This window comes from Leptidea sinapis, chromosome 18 (genome assembly GCF_905404315.1).
Source record: "Leptidea sinapis chromosome 18, ilLepSina1.1, whole genome shotgun sequence".
In the NCBI taxonomy this organism is placed as follows: Eukaryota; Metazoa; Arthropoda; class Insecta; order Lepidoptera; family Pieridae; genus Leptidea; species Leptidea sinapis.
The window spans coordinates 13,178,509-13,198,399 of NC_066282.1; the positions used below are offsets into that span (position 1 = coordinate 13,178,509).

The following is a 19,891-nucleotide window of genomic DNA, read 5'->3' on the forward strand; positions in this document are numbered from 1 at the left end:
GAGTTTAAAAGTCCGGATTAATCCGGACTGATGGAAACCCTAAATGGTTAATGTGCTTGGTATTTCCTTTAGTACAGGTACCGCTCTGTAGATAAACACTATATAGCTAGGTGGAGATGGAATGATAGATAAAATAATAATTTTAACAATCTCCCAACTGCTGAAAATTAATGTGAGTATATTTTAGTTAATTTGCGATAAAATTGTAAAAAATTGCCTTGAAAAAATTCGTAAGTGAACATTTAAGTTAATTAATACAGCTTAACGTCACAAAAACATTACAAGGATTATTTACTTTTTCGTTGACGTAAGTAAAGGAATAAAAAAGCAAATATTTTTCACTCCGCACTGTGAAGTAGTACGTCACAGTATAACAATTCCTCTGAACAAATTTAATCGCGGAAGTGAACTGATATTTTTAACAACAATATCGCACCTATCGTATTACGTATTAATGAGTCATTTCTCACGCGTGTGTGCGTTCCAGAATCTCGTCAGACTTATTATCAATCATTATTAGTTGTCAACTTGTACCTACTTATTATAAATATTTGCTTTCGTTATCGCAAGATACGATATGCTAATTTTTACGCGCACTCAGTTCGATCGATGTTAAACCCGGTCTTACATAACTCATTATCACTAGCTAAAACTATATCTTCAGTAATCTGTAAGTAATATCCACAATAACTTGGAATAATCCATATCTTGGACTCAAACTTATTATTGCAAATGCATTACAATTAAATTTATTCAAATAGCCGGGGGCTGATTCATCTATTCCCAAGCTGTGGTGTCATTTAGAAAGTCATTTATGTAATACTAACCTTTACCACACATAGTCAAGTGGGCCATAAAAAATATCATTGATTCCTTGGATAATTTATACGTACGTAGATAGAGCCTCTTGCTGTTAGACAACCGATGAAAACAGGCCAGTTTTATTACCTTAGTGTGCGTGAAATGCTACGTCTCACACTCGCGATTTGTATGTCACTTTGTGTTAATTTGCGTGCATTACTCAAAATAGAGGTTAACTGTCAACCTCAATATTTCCGACATTGTCACAGCTGCGACAGTCTATATAACATAAAAATATTCTAATATACCCGAATCAAATCTGCGCCGTTACTTATAACTGTAATTTATAGTCTCATGTACCTATAAGTAGGTACATAATCAAGTTTCCAATAAAAAAACGTAAACTGTTAAATCCAGTTTTCATCTTTTTGTCATACAACATTACGCGTTAACCTTCAAGGGTTTTTTCAAATCGCTCAGCGGAAACATACTGGCGTTAACCACCGTACAAATATATAAGACTGTGACTCCGATTTTTTAAGGAATAGCTGACCTGATGAGTAACCGTCTGGTATTTAAATGGTCAGGGCCACCCACGCATTATTGCAACAATCAAATAATTAGTAATAGTCATCGCTGTCAGTCAGAGAGACTGGGTGAAAGTTATAATGCACAATGGTAAATTAATATAATTACTTATTAGCATAGTCACATTATATAATTTTGATTACATATTACTCTTAAGGCCTACAGAACTCTGTTATTCCTCTGTTGTAGCAGAAAGAAAAAGATTTAAGAAACATTTTTTTTTATTTTAATGATAATAAGGGACGAGACGAGCAGGGCGTTCAGCTGATGGTAATTAATACGCCGTGCCCATTGAAAGCAGTGCCGCTCAGGATTCTCATCAAATCCAAAAATTCTGAGCGGCACTACAATTGCGCTCGTCACCTTGAGACATAAGATGTTAAGCCTCATTTGCCCAGTAATTTCACTAGCTACGGCGCCCTTCAGACCGAAACACATTACTGTTTCACGGCAGAAATAGGCGCCGTTTAATTTAATTTAGTCCTATATTGTCATTAGACATTGACAGCGCCATAAATAGATAATTTACCAGTTCTGCCATTGCCAGTTATACGAATTTAATGCAGGTAAAGTCGCGGACCGCACTAAAATATCGTTGACAGTTTTGCCAGAAGCGTCATTGATGCAAAAGCTAGTGCCATTGTCTGTCATGATAGTAATAGGCAAGGTGGAGGGCAAAAGACCACCTAGCCGCTGGTCGAATCGAAATACGAAGTTTCGGTTCATGGATCGTACATGTTCCTAAGAAAGTATTTCGGATCCGAATATCGATACGAAGATCGCGATTGGAGATTTTGTCTTTCCTTTACCTTATTTCCATATTCACTTGATATTTACATTGAAGTACTTTGGTAATAGGATTTAATTTGAAGTTCGTCGTTCTTTTGTTATCACCGAAACTTCGGGTTTCGATTTTGGTAATAGACTTACATATCATGACACTCACTGGCCTACCACTTACGACCGCAATAAGGCCGAGGACCGATAGAGTGGAAGGCTTTAGTGACCAATGTTAAGAAAATCCTGAATTACGGACACAACCGTCAGAAATGAAGAACGCTAGCAAGAAGAACTTTAACAATGAACAGTAAGTTTTTCTAAGGTTAATGGTTTTCTAGCATCTATTACGTGTATGGATAGATTGACTCACCAAGCCCCCGAGAATGATGATGAGTGAGATGATAGCCACAACAATCCCAGCGACAACTCCAGCATCTCGTCCACTGGTTGAGATTCCTGTTCCAGTCTTTGGTGTTTCTTGTACGCCTGTAAGCAAGATACTCAAATTGAAATTGCTGTATTCTTCGATGACCCCTTTTGATCTCTTGACTAGTAAAAATTTATAAAAACAAACCAATTATGATTAACGTCATAAAGTCATTACAGTTGAATATTAAATCAAGCTTAACAATTATTATTCTTGTAATATATGTAATTTAGGTGTTTTCCTAACATTTTTATGATGATGTTATCATATCATTAAAATATAATAATATAATTAGACAATATATACAGGATAATTGAAAGAATAATTTTATTTCTAAGAATCTACCTTTATATAGTTAAAAATACAAATGTACAGAAATTGAGACCAAAGAGGATTTTATCTAAATAAAAATTAAACTTAAATAATATATGTTAATGAAATATTAGAACCTTCACCACACAAGTCATGGACATTGAAAAAAATCTAAAAACAGGAAAGAGGTAAGTATTTAGTAACATTTCAAAACCATTACATTTTATGAGGCTTAATAGGAATCAAATGGAGGTTTTAAGGAAAATGAATTATTATCAACCAGTTTAAATCACTCTCAGGCAGTTAACAGAAACACAGCTAGCCTTGAAATGTTTAAACTTTTAAATACAAGTGAACAATCACTTATCATGTAGAACATTAAAATTCTCATAGTTTGATCTTAATTATATCAATTAAAATCCTATTCCTAAATTTAGATTACAACTGTGAATGAATGAATCATTGGCAGACAAACAAGGTATACATAATTCAAATCACAAGCAACTCACAGCTATGATTGATACAAGAATCTTATTGTATTTAGCTGTAGGTTCATATCTCAAGGTAATTAAGCATATTTAGATAAACTTAATATTGAAATATTGTTGAACTCACTTAATTCAAGGCCTATCAGCAACATAACAGTAATTTTATAAAATTCAAGGTATCTGCTTCCTGGAATATACAAATAGCTGGTTTTGTGTGAAAAATTAGTAATAGTTCATACATCTTATAAGAATATTATAATATGCATATTATTATGAATGTGCATGCACCCAGTCTATGAAGAATCTGTGTGTCTTCTCTCGTTATGAACCTCAGACATATAATAAATACAATTAAATAATACTTAATACATTACCCTGATTATTAAAATGTTTCAAGGCATCCGGTAAATACACTAAACTTAGAGAGTCATAACTATAACGAGATTCTTTGACTGGCTTCTCTGTTGAATCTGGTATCCTTTCTAAAGCAATGTCTTTGAGGAACAGGTCTATATATCTTTGGTCCTTGTTTTCTAATTGTTTTTTCTCACTCTCCCAATAGGCCTTCATTGGCTCTGTATTAGAATCAGGAGCTGCTGTAACTTCGTTGGAGGCTTCCGAAGGGTCCTCACTCCTTGCAACAGCTTTTCCAAGTTTTAGGAGAAGGCTGAGCACTTCTCTTTTTAAATTCACCATATGTGGTCACTAATCTTTATTCTGTATTTAAATTTTCTACGTATTGCTACTCAACACTATGTAATCAAGATGATTTGCATGCCCTGAAAATCCAAGCATTCCCTCATTGAAGACACACAGATATTTAAACATTCACAATGATATGTCATTAGTATGGCAGAATGAATTACTGTCGCCTAAGTTAACCGTCACCAAAATTTATAGTAAACTTTAATAGATATGAATGTTTTATCTAATCAAGCACCATTAAATCCCAATACAGATATAGAACATTCAAAAGACCAAACTTGCGGCACACTATCCTCACTGATACGATAAAATTTATATTATATTTAAGATTTGTAATCCATTTGCGCGATAGTAGACACGTTACATCACTTTCATTTAATTTAACCTCGGTTTTCGATTTAAATGCTCAAGTTTGGCCGTAAACCAAAAGCAGGGTGCATGATTAGGATAAGGAGACTCAGTAAAAACTGGGATATGTCCATAATACTCACTGGCTACAGGCTTTCCCTCAACTATTTTTGCTTTCTCTAAACCAATAGACGAGTTTTGCACCACCACACCTGGGTTTTTGTAATCTGTAGATTTTATCACATAATAACCTCATGAAACGAGCCGTATAAATTTTCAATTAAAATAAAGATTTCATTATTAATGGTTTCAATTTCTAAAATATTATAAACAAGCCGGCATTCGGGATACGAAGTTACAAATTACAATTCATGCAACCGAACTCCTAACGTACACAAGTCTCAAAGTGAAGTGAAATGAAATTATAATTTTAGAGTTTAGACATGAACTGAATGAGATAGACGATCCATAGATCGATGCGTTCCTGCTCAGAAAGACGAACCCACCTCGTAAATCGACTTAGTCATTCATGACGTTTCACAGTTCGTTTTAACTTTTAGGTTGTACTACAAACTAAGAGACAGTGTCGACTGTCGAGCAGGGTATTAAATTTAAACTAATTTAATTCAAGTAGGTACACTTCTCATTATTTATTTGTTTAAAGATAACACTATTTACTTAACTCGACGTTTCGTGTCCTTTCCAGAGCAACTACCTCCTAAAATTTTATATCTAAATTTTATATTTTATCAAAAAGGTTGTTGAAGAAAAAGAAAGCATGTACCTAGTAATTTTTTTTTCCCGAGCATGAAACAACCAATGTAAGAATTCAGATTTAATTATACGCATTAATAACGAGTATAGGTGCTTAATGGGTAACTAGGTTAGGTATAAAAATATCCTAACAATATATTAGATGATTTTACACTTAATTAAACTTTACATTAAATAGGGACTTAATTGACTGAAAATAAGGTTCATGGTACATCTTTTATAACTACCTTATTTAATAATACAATACCAACACCAAATACAAATAAAAATTTATAGACTCATTAATTGTCTTTTTTATAATTTGGTAATACCTATTATAAATTTAATAAATCGTATTAATGTGTACATAATATAAACAATGGAAGACAATTTGTACCTAGGTAATATCTATAGATAAGAAAATAATTTTTAAATAAATCGCCAACGACCGGAGTAATACAATATAACCGCCACAGAATTAGTGTGTCGCCAGCCAACATACAACAAAAGGTGGCGTGATGTTGTGACGTCATGTCGCGTTATTCAGAAATTGGAAGACTGGTGGGGTGATCGGAATTTAGCACTCATGAACCAGTATAGTACGTAGGTATGTACGTACCTAACTGAGTTACAAGAACAACTGTGGTACAACTATAAAAACATTTAAAACCTTTCATTTGGTCTGTATTTTGTGTTTAAATTGAAGTACTTAGGTTGATAGTAGGTACAGTTACTTATTAATTAATACTTATAGGTTTTAGGTACTTAGTAAATAGCGCGAAGCAATAGGTATTTTATTACTATAATAAAAATACTTAATTCGAATAGTTAATTTATGATTCGATTCTATTCGACAGCACAAAACAACAAAATTGCGCCACGAACACAGCCACGATACCAAATCAAATAACCATGACGGAAATCGTACGACATGGCATCATCGCATGACGTATCTTTGAGTTATGTGTCTAACAGCTGATTGGTTTAGATATTCATATATTTATAAAGGAAATAAACTGCTGAATCATTAAATCAGCCTACCACATGCAAATTAGCAAACAATAATATTATTTGTACCCAGTTCGATTATAGATGCAAGCGTCATCGGAGGCTGTTTTGAGAACCTAAGTGGTTAGGACTTAAGTTATTTGTGCAGTGTACTTTATTTTCTATTTTACTAACTTTGGGCTGAGTTGAGAGTTCAGGTTAATGTAAATTTTAAAACCAGACATTTAGTTATCCAACACTGGGAGTGTCGTTAGATCGATACTAGGATAAAATACCTATTATATTTACTATCACCTTATTCTTATAAACTATTGTTATCTCAACAAATTATATTATAGGCAGTAGAGTACATATGTAAGTAGGTAGCTGGTGTAATGAGATGAAATTATTAAAACTCTACCTATAGGTACGCACGTAACAAACCTACCTAAAGTTAAAAATATCTCAATTAACCTTTTTATTATACGCAGGTTTATGCAAAAAATAAGCCTTATCTGGGTAGGTCAGTATCTAGGTACCTAGGTACTCACTTATTTTACTAAATTATAATATGCTCGATGAAATAAAAAATCAGAATTAGGCATCGAACTTTCTTCGTAACGTCTATTTCTCACAGTTTTCGCTTGTAATGTAACTTGTTAGGTACCTATTATTATTTATTGAGGACTGCGGCGATGTTATTTGTGTAGGTATTTATGATTTTTATCTAGAGATAACTTGCAGTGAGACGATTTTTTGATTTAAGTGCGCTTGAATTATTCGTCTTTTTGTTGGTTGATTATCACAAACGACAATTCGTCACGAATATTTTTGCATTAGAGTGTAGAACGCATTTACTACCTATTCGGTTCATGCGTAATCTTGAAAAATAAATGTTGATTGTATTTTATTTTGTAACCTAGTAGGTACCTTCACTAAATTATTAGGTACAATCGCGTCTTGTATCTTTAATATCATTGTGGCCTTAGATAATTTACATAGACTCTTAGACTCATAGACAACCGGTGAAAACAGGCAAGCGTCTTACCCTCGCGATTTGTATGACACTTTGTGTCAGTATGCGTGAATTGTACAAAATAGAGGTTTTTTGACATTTTCACAGCTGTCTATCTAAACGTATAAATGATCTAAGATTGTTGATTTAAGAAATACGCCAAATGCATTCAATGTTTTAGATGGACCTACAGCTAAGGATCAATATTTTTATAGTGCACTGTGTTTTTGTATGACTAATCAATAACCATCGCACCAGCCGCCCAGATCAGAAGTTCGGGAGCCACAGATCCATACCTAGCTGAGAGGTGTAGCCTATTGCCATATTTTATTGTCTATTACTCAAGAAAATGGCTGACCGCTGTCATTACATACTTAAATAATTATTCAAATCAGACAAGCAGATCCAAAGTAATCTCTCGTGTGTCTTTAAACAAAAAAAATCAGCTTTGTAATATTAGTTACTACTTACTAGATACAGATACTTATTTCGTTTGTAGCTGACGTTTTTACTGATAATGTCAAAATAAAATGGTTTCCTTTAGAAAATATTCAGCAGATGGATTCAATTCATGTAAACCATATTTTATTAAACACAAAATTTTAACTCTTACTTCAATTTACATCCTAGAAGCACGTAAATTTGTTAAAAAACATTCGGACTTATACTCAACACTACCAAATAACAGGCGAAATAATAGAAATTTAAACAAATTAAAAATTCACCAAACAAGTATGTCATTAGTGTCATCGAGCCCTCACCACATGGCAATAAAAATTTATAATCACATCCCAAACGAAATTAAAAATAAAGAGAAGCCTTCTCTATTTAAAAGACATCTTAAAAATTTTTTAGTTTCAAAATGCTTCTACGATATACCCGAATTTTTTAATTACAAGTGTGAGAATTAGTTACAATATAGTATAAGAATGTATAAAATGTATAAGACTTATTTATTTTATGTATAACGTTGCCGTGCCCTTGCAGGGCGTCACATATTGGCTACCCATTAATGTACCAACCATCCTACTGTAAAATGTGACTTGCAATAAAATATTTTGATTTGATTTGAGACTAAAGACGTGTAACGCTAAGTATTACCAAAGAGGATGTAGATACTACGTAATAAGAGGCGGGACTGCCTGAGTAAAAAATTTAAATTTAGTATAGTATGAAACGTGCAGTAATCTATACTAATATTATAAAGCTGCAGTGTTTGTTTGTTTGTTTGTGTGAACGCGCTAATCTCTGGTACTACTGGTCCAATTTGAATGATTCTTTCAGTGTTGGGTAGTCCATTTATCGAGGAAGGCTATAGGCTATGTTTTTTTTCAAAATTAGGGATCCGTAATAAAATTGCTATTTTGTAACACAAGGTGTAAAATCGAAAATCTATTTTTGCGTGCGCTGCAAAAACTATTGACAATAGAACAAAATGATGTACAGGCTTTAATATAGGCAATATTTTATTACTTATAAAACTATCGCGTGAATTATACTTTATATGGCAAAACAACGTTTGCCGGGTCAGCTAGTTTGACATAAGTTTGAAATAGTAGTAATTACAGTATCGCGATTGGCCACGAAGTATAATCCGGCTAAGTCTGAAAACGAACAGTTGCTTATAACGTAGTGGCTATTGGCTTTTGCCTTTTTTTTACAAGATTATAGCCGTCTTCTGTCAATCTGTCAATGACTGCTCGTTTCATACAAGTTTCGCTAGGCTGAGTATTACTGTCAATAAAATACACTTGGGTACACACAAATACAATGAAGATCCCGCTCAATAAATGTACGGTCGTGTTTCGATCGGTAACAAGATTCCATTGACAATTAATATATTTCTATTAACTACACTCAATTGGTCGTTTAGGAGTCGTATGATCGCTTTGGCAACAGGGTTGTCAATTACTTCGAACGTCAACAACAATTTGTTTAAAAATAAATATTAACAGAATCTTCAACCAATGTATATTTAATCATCTGAAGATGCTTTGGCCCCTCTAATTTAAATAAAAGCTTAGGCAGCGCAATAGGACTGGACCCTAGATTCCCACTTTGAACTACGGTTCCCTCGGTTCGATCATCGCACCACCAATGTGTTTTCGGTCTTCAAATTCATATGCGCATTTGTTTGACGTATAGCATACATAATATATCGGTGCAAAGAACTGAAAATATATGTACTGATACGAGGGTGAAAACTAAAGAAATATTGTTTTGACGGCTTCTAATGAGCGTACCTATACAATACACTTTGAACATTACTGTCACGGAATTGTGTCGATTTGTGGAAAAGGTGTTAATTTGAATGAATATTTTAATGGTATCTGTAAACGTATATACATCGCTGCTTGGATATTTTTGACGACCTTTTAATAGGCGATAAACGACACGACGACATCCAGTCGCTTGAAAAATCTCTAGATTTAGCAGTGACTAAATTTCGTCTGTAAATCTGTAGTGGCCAGACAAATTAATGGCTTGCATTACAGACATTTAGTCGTTAGAGCTGCATTTGAATGAAAATTTTTTTTTATTGCTGAGAATTCAATAAATAAATATACTATAAGTTTTATTGAGATTAAATTAGGTAGGTACCTACGTGATTAAAAAATATTATCTTTAATATGTAATATATTTGTAACAGAACTTAAAGCCAGACTAGGTAGAATATAACAAAACCTACGTGAGTTTGTTGTGTATGTATTGAGCAGGGTCAGCAAGAATCTAATGAGTTGCTAGCCGATCTATAGTCAAATCAGAGGATAGTTAGTTTTGACAACCCTGGCTGCCAACCTCAATTTTAACAGTAATTGTTCTGGAACGTTCGCCAGACATATTCTACTTCACTCAAGTTTCTCACTCTTTAAATATAAAAACTTGACTTTCGTATGTCAGAAAATAAGGTAATGGAGTACTTTCAAAATTTCCATTTTTTTAATTTGTTTTGCCTATCCCTGGATTAAAATCACACCTTAATAATTAATTCTTTCAATGTCCTTAAATAATTTACTGTCAGTTCTGTCATTTGTCGCGCAAATCGCATTACGCTCAAAAAGATATTTAACTGGCCTTTTTTATATACTAATAATATAAAGAGGTAAAGATTAGTATTTATGATCCTAATATTATGTGCAACTTTCGTTCTCTTTACCGACAAATCCATCTCAGAAAATACACAACAATTTAAATTTAAATAATAGTTGAACACATTCATATCACGCAGGAAACAGCACGATCTTTCCGCTTGTTAGGTAGCAAGCACGATAGCATTCATGTTTCAACAATAAACATAATATTACCCTTCGTCTACTGTCGTTAAAACACAATAGTAAATATGTACGATAATGGGAAATATATTAAATGCCTGCATACATTATAAAAAAATAAGAATTATTTGTAAAATTTGTAGGGGTATTATATGTAAAAGCAGATGGATAACAAAATAAACAAATAATTTTTTTCCTGTATGCCAGATTTAGAGAAAAATAAACTTCACAAAATAATTGGAAACGGTCTAGTGAAGGTGTATATTCTACTATTAGACAGCGATATGTATGTACCGAAAAGAGGACTTGCCTCATAATCTGCCCTCTTAAATCCAAGAATAATAGAGTTTGTATGAAAGAGTTGATGTGGGTAGAAGAAACTAAGGTAGTTAAGGTAGGTAAGAAGATCAGAAATGTGGAAATTAAAGGTCCGGGATCTCTGCCTTAATGCATTGGTTTTTGGATGAACTTCGACAAAACGAATATTATATTCAATTAACATGTTATTCCGGAAGTTGTTCCGCGATATGTTTAACTAGGGCCGTTGTTCCAAACTAGGCTAGAGCAACTTCGAGAAAGAGGCCAATACACGAATATAGCTGTGTTTGCGGGTTTTAGGACGTTTTCCGGTGCAAACCTATACCCTAATACTTAAAGACTAAGTTCGTGATCAGTGCCGTTATGACAACCGTTTGTTTGTTGGAGAGTTTCTTGCGCCGCTTCTCCTTCAGAGTTTTGTTTCCGAAGCGGTACTAGTATCTAGTATATTAGGAATGACAACAAAAAGAATTCTAAGGGAACCAAAGTTTGAGAAAATAAAGGCCTTTTTCTCTGACGCAGCATGCAGACGTAGTTTAGCAATCAGAAATTAGCTTTACTTACTACTAAAAACATTTTCTCCGACCTCCCAAATCTGAATGAGTAACTTTTTATACATCAACATATTATTTCACGAAATAATTCGTTTTAAATTTTTCTATCCAAATGAGCAGAATCTATTTAACGTCGCGATGCAGTTAAGACTTTAATACAGACTATATTTGAACCCTCTTTTCTATTAGGATTGTGATCAACGGAATAAAAACTGATGACATGAAGCGACTACGATTTGGATCTAATTAGAAGCCAATCTCTTAGTTGGGACCATAGGTGGGGCCGCACAATAAGCAAAGAAACATTTGGGACGTTATATTTTTAACTTGCCACATTTAACTGCTTGGACGTAAACACGCACGAACGCACATCATAATCTAGGGTTTCTGGCAAGCGCTATGCGGCCCGAATATTAACTTCTACCTCCTTACTAATGTAGGTCATAATGAGTAATATTTTGAAATGTATTTCTAAATCATTTAAAATCTGGATAATTTAAAAGTATTAAGTTAAATCTTACATCGACCTTGATATAAATATTTGAACTCCAGACCAATCAAATAGAGACACCGTTACATTTATATATTTTCCCGTGACATTTTCCATGAATGTTTGTTTGCGTTAAGAAAATAACCTCTGTTGTTGATTATAATGAAAACTAAAATAAAAAGGTCGTATCACTACACTCTCGGCTTACTTATCATCTTCGCCATATGTGCGTGTATTGAGTGTAATCACGAACATAGCTGAAACTAGGACTTGTAGTATAATGGTAAATATTGAGTACTTACTGTCTTCCACACACATCTGATTATCGGGCAGCAGTCGCAAGCCTGTAGGACAAGCACAGGAGACCCTGGCAGAGTGAGGGCCCATCCTTGGAGCCGGGAGACAGAGATGGGAGCAGTGGCCGTTAACGGCAGCGCAGTGGTTTACGCCATCAGGCTGGCGGTACGGGTGATATACGTGGATCACCATCGGGTTTTGTAGCTGAGGACAATGTTACATAAGTAGTGGTGGAACTAGCTGTAAATGAACACTTGTGATTGGATATTTGATAATTAACTAAAATAAAGCTTAATACACATTAGGCACCTACACGTATATGTAACTCTTATTACAAGACCATATCAATATTGAGAGTAAAGAAACCTAAACAATTAAGACAGATGTATACCACACGCTCATTTAAAAAGCAAATTAAACTAACCCTAAATATACAAATTATTTAAGTTTTCTTCAGTGTTACTTCCTTAATTATGGATTTCCGCAAAGTAACGCCTAATTCAATAAAATTTTTAACCCTAAATAATATCTAATATTGATACACGTACAGCTTTTTTTGAAGGCGCCACACATTCAGATGGTGGGGATGATATTCAAACTTGTGGCGTGTCGTACGAAGGTGGAATTCGGCGGCAAGAATAATTTTTCGAAATACGTATTATGTCATTCCAATTAAATCTAAATCGCTAGAGATCTATAAGCCACCTATGAGTACGGTTACCATCCGTCCGGATTAATCCGGAGATATATACTCTAGTCTGGATTATGTCCGGCTCTCTAACGTGCCCGGATTTCATTTTTAATTTGATGGAATATAGTAATAAAACTACATATTAACAAATATCAAATGAGTCTTTACGAGAAACGAAATCAAAACAAGATCAACTTGAAAGTCCAGACCTTTATCGAAATGTCAGGCTTTTGTGAGGACTTTACAAATTACGAAATGGTAACCCTACCTGTGAAAAGAAATTCTAAAGGGAGATTCCAATCTGAAGCTGAAGAAAACTGTAGTTGACACATCCTTATTACCTTGTCTTCTATATGGATGTCAAACACGGACTTTCACGACTAAAGTAAAACAAAAAATTAGAACAACACAGAGAGCGATAGAAAGAAGCATATTGCAAATAAAAGTTCAAGAGATAAGAAATGTTCTAGAGAAAGAAAAGAACATAAGTAAAAGACGCACTGATCCACGCATTGAAACTAAAATGGCAATGGGTCATATATCACGACTCACAGACAAGAGATGGACGATAAAGACAACGAAATGGAAAGGGCCAGTGGGCATTAGAAAAGTTGGAAGACCGTGTAAGAGGTAGCTGATGATGTGATTGAATACGCTGGATAAGACTAATATTGGCCAAAGACCGAATAGTGTGGAAGAAAATGGAAATGGATAAAAACATTAATTATTAAGAAATAGAAAAAAAAAACTTACTAACATAAAAACTTTCTCATTTTAAGTTCTTATAACATTAGGCGTAAGTTAAGTTTACTAACAATAATTATAAGTTTTTTAATTATTAAATTTAGTTTAATTTAATTATGAAATTTAGTATGGGAATAAAAGGCTTTTTTTATTTTATTTTATAACCCTACCTGTGAGGTGACATATTAGACGCGCTATGTAATTTCTGGTACTTTCTACATAATACCAAATCTTACCGTGTGAGTAGCCGTGATTGCCTGGACATCCTTCCCTGTGAACTTGTTAGCGCGGTACACGGCCGTCTTGTCCCAATCAGTCCAGTACACCCAGTCTTCGAAAGTGGTGATGGAGAACGGGTGTCGGAGCACATCGGTGGAGTAGAGGATGACACGGCGAGCTGAACCGTCGTAGTTGCAAGATGATATAGTGTTCAGTTTCGCGTCCACCTGTTCATTCAAATTGATTAATAAACAGCAGAAGTGCTTTTGATTTCATTGAAAACTGCCTAAGCCGCTAAACTAAGCTATGTGCAGGAAGACGAATTGGATATGGGTTGAAATTCACAATTTTTTATGACATTGAAGGTCGAGTCGAGCAGGACATTCAGCTGATGGTAATTGATACGCCCATTACAATGCAGTACCGCTCAGGATTCTTGAAAAACCCAAAATTCTGAGCGGCACTACAATTGCGCACCTTCAGACATAAGGTTTTAAGTCTCATTTACCCAGTAATAAACTAACTTAACGCTTCATTTTAGGTACTGCTCTACCAACGAGATACATAACGTTTGGTTAAATTGTGAACAAAATTAAAAAATGCTTAATTTTTAAAATATCTAATATCTAAAGTTCTGTGGAATCTATTACCGGCTACAGTTTTCCCGAACCAATTCGACTCAGAGACCTTCAAGTTAAGAGCATATTCTTGATCTTGGTATTGCGGATGTTCTTGGACCGATGCTTCACCACACTTGCTCGTTTATAGGTATATAGGTATTCAAATTCAAAATAAATTTATTTTCTCTCACAAAAACATAGTTTACACAGTTTATTAAAATGTATATTTAAACATTGTTTTAATTGTGAGAGACAGGTGCTTGAAATAGGTAACGAATACCTGTGCTACAAGTCACCGGGACCCCAAAGCAACGCGAACCCCATTACTAAAACTCCGCTGTCCGGATGGATCTGTCTGTTCGTCTGTCATTAAAAGTTAGCTGTGCTATAAACTGGAGCTGAAATTTTGTGTTGGTATTTTCGATATAGTATGTAGGTATTAGGGCAATGGAGAGGGCTATGCTCGGAATTTCCCTGCGAGATCGAATCAGAAATGAGGAGATCCGTAGGTTACCGACATAGCCCAGATGGTGACGAAACTGCAACGTATAGACAGACACATCGATGGACAGATGACCGTTGGGGCAGTAAAGTCCTCGAATGGCGACCATGTCAGAAGACGCAGTGTTGAGGGCCAGATGGGGCTTGACCGGATGGTCAAGATCCCCGGAATACGTTGGATGAGGGCAGCGCAGGAACGATCGTCGTGGAAATTTTTTGGGGTAGGTCTTTGTCCAGCAGTGGACATCTTCCGGCTGATGATGATGATGTTGGTATTTACATTATGTAATCTCTTGTAACATCTGTCTGTTATTCTGTGGTCATTATAAACAGTTGTTAAGATATGATAAATTTGGCAAAAACAGTGCGCAATACACTCTTAAGCTTCTTATCGATCAGGCGATTCGAGAAAATTTACGACTTATAATAATTGTAGGAGTAAATATTATTGTGATAAAATAGTTATTCATAATTGCGCATCAAAATAAGATAATAATTAAAATCTTTTCGAATAGGCGGTTGATTTTTACGTTCAATAAGTTATTTTAAAACGCAAAGAGTTATATAAAAGTAATTTAAAATATTTCGTCCACAATTTTTTTGCGACGACGTTTTATCCTTAGATCATATATACTTCTAGATAGACTGTGACAGATGTGAAAACGTAAAAAAAATTTTGTGCGATTCACGCACACTCACACAAAGTCATTTCGACATTTCTGTTCACTATTCCGGCAATTTTTTACCCCCCAATGGGTCTTCCGTAAGCCGCAGGGGATCTACCTGGATCACCTTGGAAATCACTTGTTTAAAAAATATTTTAATTACTGTTTATGTTATTTAACAATGTTAAAAAAGAATCTTCTGATTGGCAGATTGCAAAATTTATTACTAAACGATAGAAAAGTTAATATTTCTCTGATATTTATAAAATCATAGATAATTCATACGTCTAGATAGAGCCTTGTGCTGCTAGAAAACCGATGAAAACAGGCCAGGTTTATTACTTTAGTGTGCGTTACAAGCTACGACTTACACTCGCGATTTGTATGTAACTTTGTGTTAGTGTGCGGGCTTTGTAAAACTTCAAATATTTTTCGACTTTTTTACAGCTGTCACACATCTAAGAAGACGTAAAAATGGTCTAAGGAAAATTCATAAAATGATGTCCTACAAATTATAGTACTTATATATCTTCTATATAATCCCTGCGCGTTTACTTAAGGACAGGCATAAAAAAAGGCATTTATTTTCTCAAAATTGATTCCTTTAGAATTATTTTTGATGTCATTTCTGATAACTACTAGATACTACTACCGCTTTATAAATAAATGGCGCTCTGAGAGAGAAGAAGCGGCGCAAGAAACTCTCCCAGCATTCTTTTTTAGTCCCAGGCTGTCCGATCACTTAGATATTCAGCTGTGGAGTAATAGGATTTACGACAGAGCCATTTTTTTTTAATAAAACATCTATCTACTGACGACAAAAGGGTGTTGAAATCTAGGCGAAGTACTGAAATTTTCTAAAGGTTTTATCCTTGAATAATTTATACGTCTAGATAGAGCCTCTTGCTGTTAGGCATCGCATGAAAACAGGCCAGATTTATTATTTTAGTGTGAATGACAAACTAAGTATTACCTACACTTGCGATACATCAGTCACTTTGTTTTATTGTGCGTGCGTTGTTGAAAATAGAGGTTAACCTCTTAAAAACATAGCCGCGAACTGTTAACAGCGGCTATGTTTTTCGAGGTGATCACAGCTGTCAGAGTCTATCTATAGTCGTATAAATTATTTAAGGTATTTTCAAGACAAACTTACCCAGTATACCCTCTTCCGAACTAGATCTAATGTAAGTCCGTTGGGCCACTTGACGTCATACGATACGATGGTCTGCCGGTGGGATCCGTCCATACCAGCTCTCTCGATCTTGGGGACCTGCCCCCAGTCCGTCCAGTACATCCATCTGCGTCACGCAAATACACATATTTAAATGGATAATCATACACTTATGGCCCCAGAATTTTTGTTTATGAAGATAACGGACTTTCACTAGCACTATTCACTAGCTACGGCGCCCTTCAAGCCGAACCACAGTTATGTTTACACATTACTTCTTCACGGCAGAAATAGGCGCCGTTGTGATACCCATAATCTAGCCGGCATCCTGTGCAAAGGAGCTGGTAAATTATTTAAATTATGAATTATCAACGATAACGTTATTTCCGTATTTATTTTATTATCTTATCAATGTTTGGTATTATGATTGATCTAGCAAAATTTCTTAATGGATTATAATAAAAGTACATAATTATGTCAACAATAATATAATAATGATTTGCAAGTTTATTAATTTTTGCGCAGTTATATTTTTGTAGCTGCGAGATAAAATTGTAATTTCAATTAAAAAAATCCGAGGAAATATTTATTGTATGTCTGACGAAGTCGAGGTGAGAGGGCTAGTGTTAAGTACAAGATATAATTTAAAATTAAATATACTAACAGATGTATTGTAAAGAGAAACCTTCGGACCGCTTTTCAAAATGATTGCTCACGTTTAATTCGCAGTTCATAATATGCCATAATTAGTTTTAAAATCACGCATTTTATAGAAAATCGTACTAAAAAAATAGAAAAAAGTTCCTACTTTTAAGTTTGGTTTATTTATAAGCTATTAGTTGTATTGTTAAATTAAAAAATCACTTTGGTATTCGAAAATTTCCTAACATTAGATAAATCGGTTAAAGAAAATGGTTGAAATTGAAAATTAACAAAAATTCCTGCCAAACACGATAGATGAAAAATATATAAATTAACAAAAATCTTATTTTGCAAATTGAAAAATGGAATAATTTTATCAAATTTATCGGTCCTCGATAAATCTAAAAAGTTTGAACGAAATCAGGCCATTTAAAGTGGGTCAAAATCGCACTCAAATGAGTCGATTACAAACAAACATACATACAGGTGAAGCTAATAAAAAGCGTGTAAAAAGCCAATCAAATATTTACAACACAAAATAGGAAGATATCACCTCCAAGCTTGGGAATACACCCTAAAAACTGTACAAAAACTTAGCAATTTACTGTACAGTCACCTACTTCTGCATTTGTTATGTTAAGTTATTTGTATTGTTTATAGTAAATACATTAAATAACCTCGCATTTTGTATTAAATTTTACGTAATTAAAGGAGTTTTTTCATATAATGTTTATTGTAGACTATAATGACCGCGCAGTGAGCAGTCTCAAACAAAATTAAAAAAAAGTACCTACACATACTTGTGAACGCACGTAATAAAACAAAAATCCTTGAATTTTTTAATCTTTGTGCTATTTTACTTTTGTAGAAAAAACAATATTGTAATAAAGAAGGTATTAAATACAACCAATAAAAATATTATTATATTCGCATAATTTACTTAAATAACGTGTACTAATTAAATATCATTAAATTTTCTTTCTACATCTAGAGGTTTTTATTTTATTTTAACACTTGTATATAACTTGAAATTATATATTGCAATTCTTGTACATTGGTTGTGGTAGACATATGAGTTACAAGAGTGTTGGCAGCTGAAGTATGATACAAATGGTTTAATTTACCAGCTATCGTCAGGGTGTCGAATTTGCATGACGGACGACGCGACGGTGTGACGTATCGTGATAATTAACTCTGATGAATTTTCCCTAACGCGCCAAAAGAAGTAATACTTCAAATATTCGGGTACTTTCCTATCATGATGGTATGGTGGCATGGGCAGTATTCTCGAGACACTCAGTTCTATATCCTACTTGATTTTTATAACCATTTGGGCAACAATTTATAAGCCAAAAGTAATAACTATACTTACCCATCCAGGGGGTTTAAGGCAATAGATCTTGGTTCCTCAAGCCTGTCCCTTATGAGTATCTTTCTCATGTTGCCCTGCAGATCTGACAGCTCTATGTGATTCTTGCCCGTATCCGTCCAATACAAGTGGTTGTAGATCCAGTCAACCGCCAGGCCATCCGATGTGATCAGCTGGTCTCCTATAACCACGGTGCGTTGACTGCCTTCGTCGATAGGAGCTCTGTGAAGAGTAGATGAAATATTACCATTCAAAATTTTGTCATTTATATATTATATAATCTCATAGTCAAGAACGTCGAGCCACGAGCGAGTACGAAGATGTTTTGGTTCTCGTCTTGGCTTGGGTGTTATCGGCGTGCGGCGCGAGTGTGGTCGAGATCGGGCGCCGGGCGAGCGCCAAACGGGCAGTCATAGAAGAACGATCAAGCGAGGCGGTTGTGTCGCACGCGCATGCCGGTAACACCACGTTTTTACTACATAATCGTAGGGCTTTGTGAAATGTACCTACCATTACAATTGTAACGTTTGTTGCTAATAATAATAGTTTGGAAGATTGTGTTTTACTTGCTGTTGTGACCAACGCCCACAACAACGGATAATCACGAAGATCCTGACTTGCTCCGTCATATAGAATAAGTCACGCTCAACATTATAAAACTCGTTCAGGTAAAATCGAATCGAGTCGTCTAAAAGAAAGACTCGCTTGATGAGCATCATAGTATTACATGATGAAGTTTTCATGACTGACGTGACGAAGTCTTGCAGCATACATCGCTATCTAATTAAACAAAAAACGTTCTCTCGAATTTGTGACGCCACTCCACGAAGCCTCCGGGAAAACCAGGCGGTGTGAGAAGTAACATGACGAGCAAGGGGTTCACCGGACAGTGGGTGATACACCCATTGCTGCTCAAGATTCATGTAATCCCAATATTCTGAGTGATACCGCAATTCCGTTCGTCACATTGAAACATAAGATCAAGTCAAGTCTCGGTAACTCGGGGCCCTTCAATCCAAAACTAGTGTAAAATAATACTTGCAGAAGTACTTGTCAGTAGAAAACGGTGCCAACATTTAGACAGTATTATGTGCTAAAAAACCTCACACTAATGTATTAATCATTTCAAGA

At 34.7% G+C, this 19,891-nt stretch overlaps 1 protein-coding gene across 8 annotated transcripts in view; it reads right to left on the reverse strand.

Moving 5' to 3' along the window:
* LOC126969534 (low-density lipoprotein receptor) overlaps positions 1-19,891 on the reverse strand; it is a 352,782-nt gene that overhangs the window by 5,134 nt on the left and 327,757 nt on the right. For 4 of the 8 annotated variants that reach the window (XM_050815014.1, XM_050815013.1, XM_050815019.1 and 1 more), the window contains 6 exons: positions 18,764-18,982; positions 16,732-16,876; positions 13,807-14,016; positions 12,141-12,339; positions 4,593-4,676; positions 2,540-2,655 (listed from right to left, as the gene is read on the reverse strand). In XM_050815014.1, the coding sequence (XP_050670971.1) occupies positions 2,540-2,655; positions 4,593-4,676; positions 12,141-12,339; positions 13,807-14,016; positions 16,732-16,876; positions 18,764-18,982 (973 nt within the window). Of the gene's footprint in view, positions 1-2,539; positions 2,656-3,824; positions 4,176-4,592; positions 4,677-12,140; positions 12,340-13,806; positions 14,017-16,731; positions 16,877-18,763; positions 18,983-19,891 lie in introns of those variants that run through there. The other 4 variants (XM_050815018.1, XM_050815016.1, XM_050815015.1 and 1 more) reach the window with 2 other exon arrangements.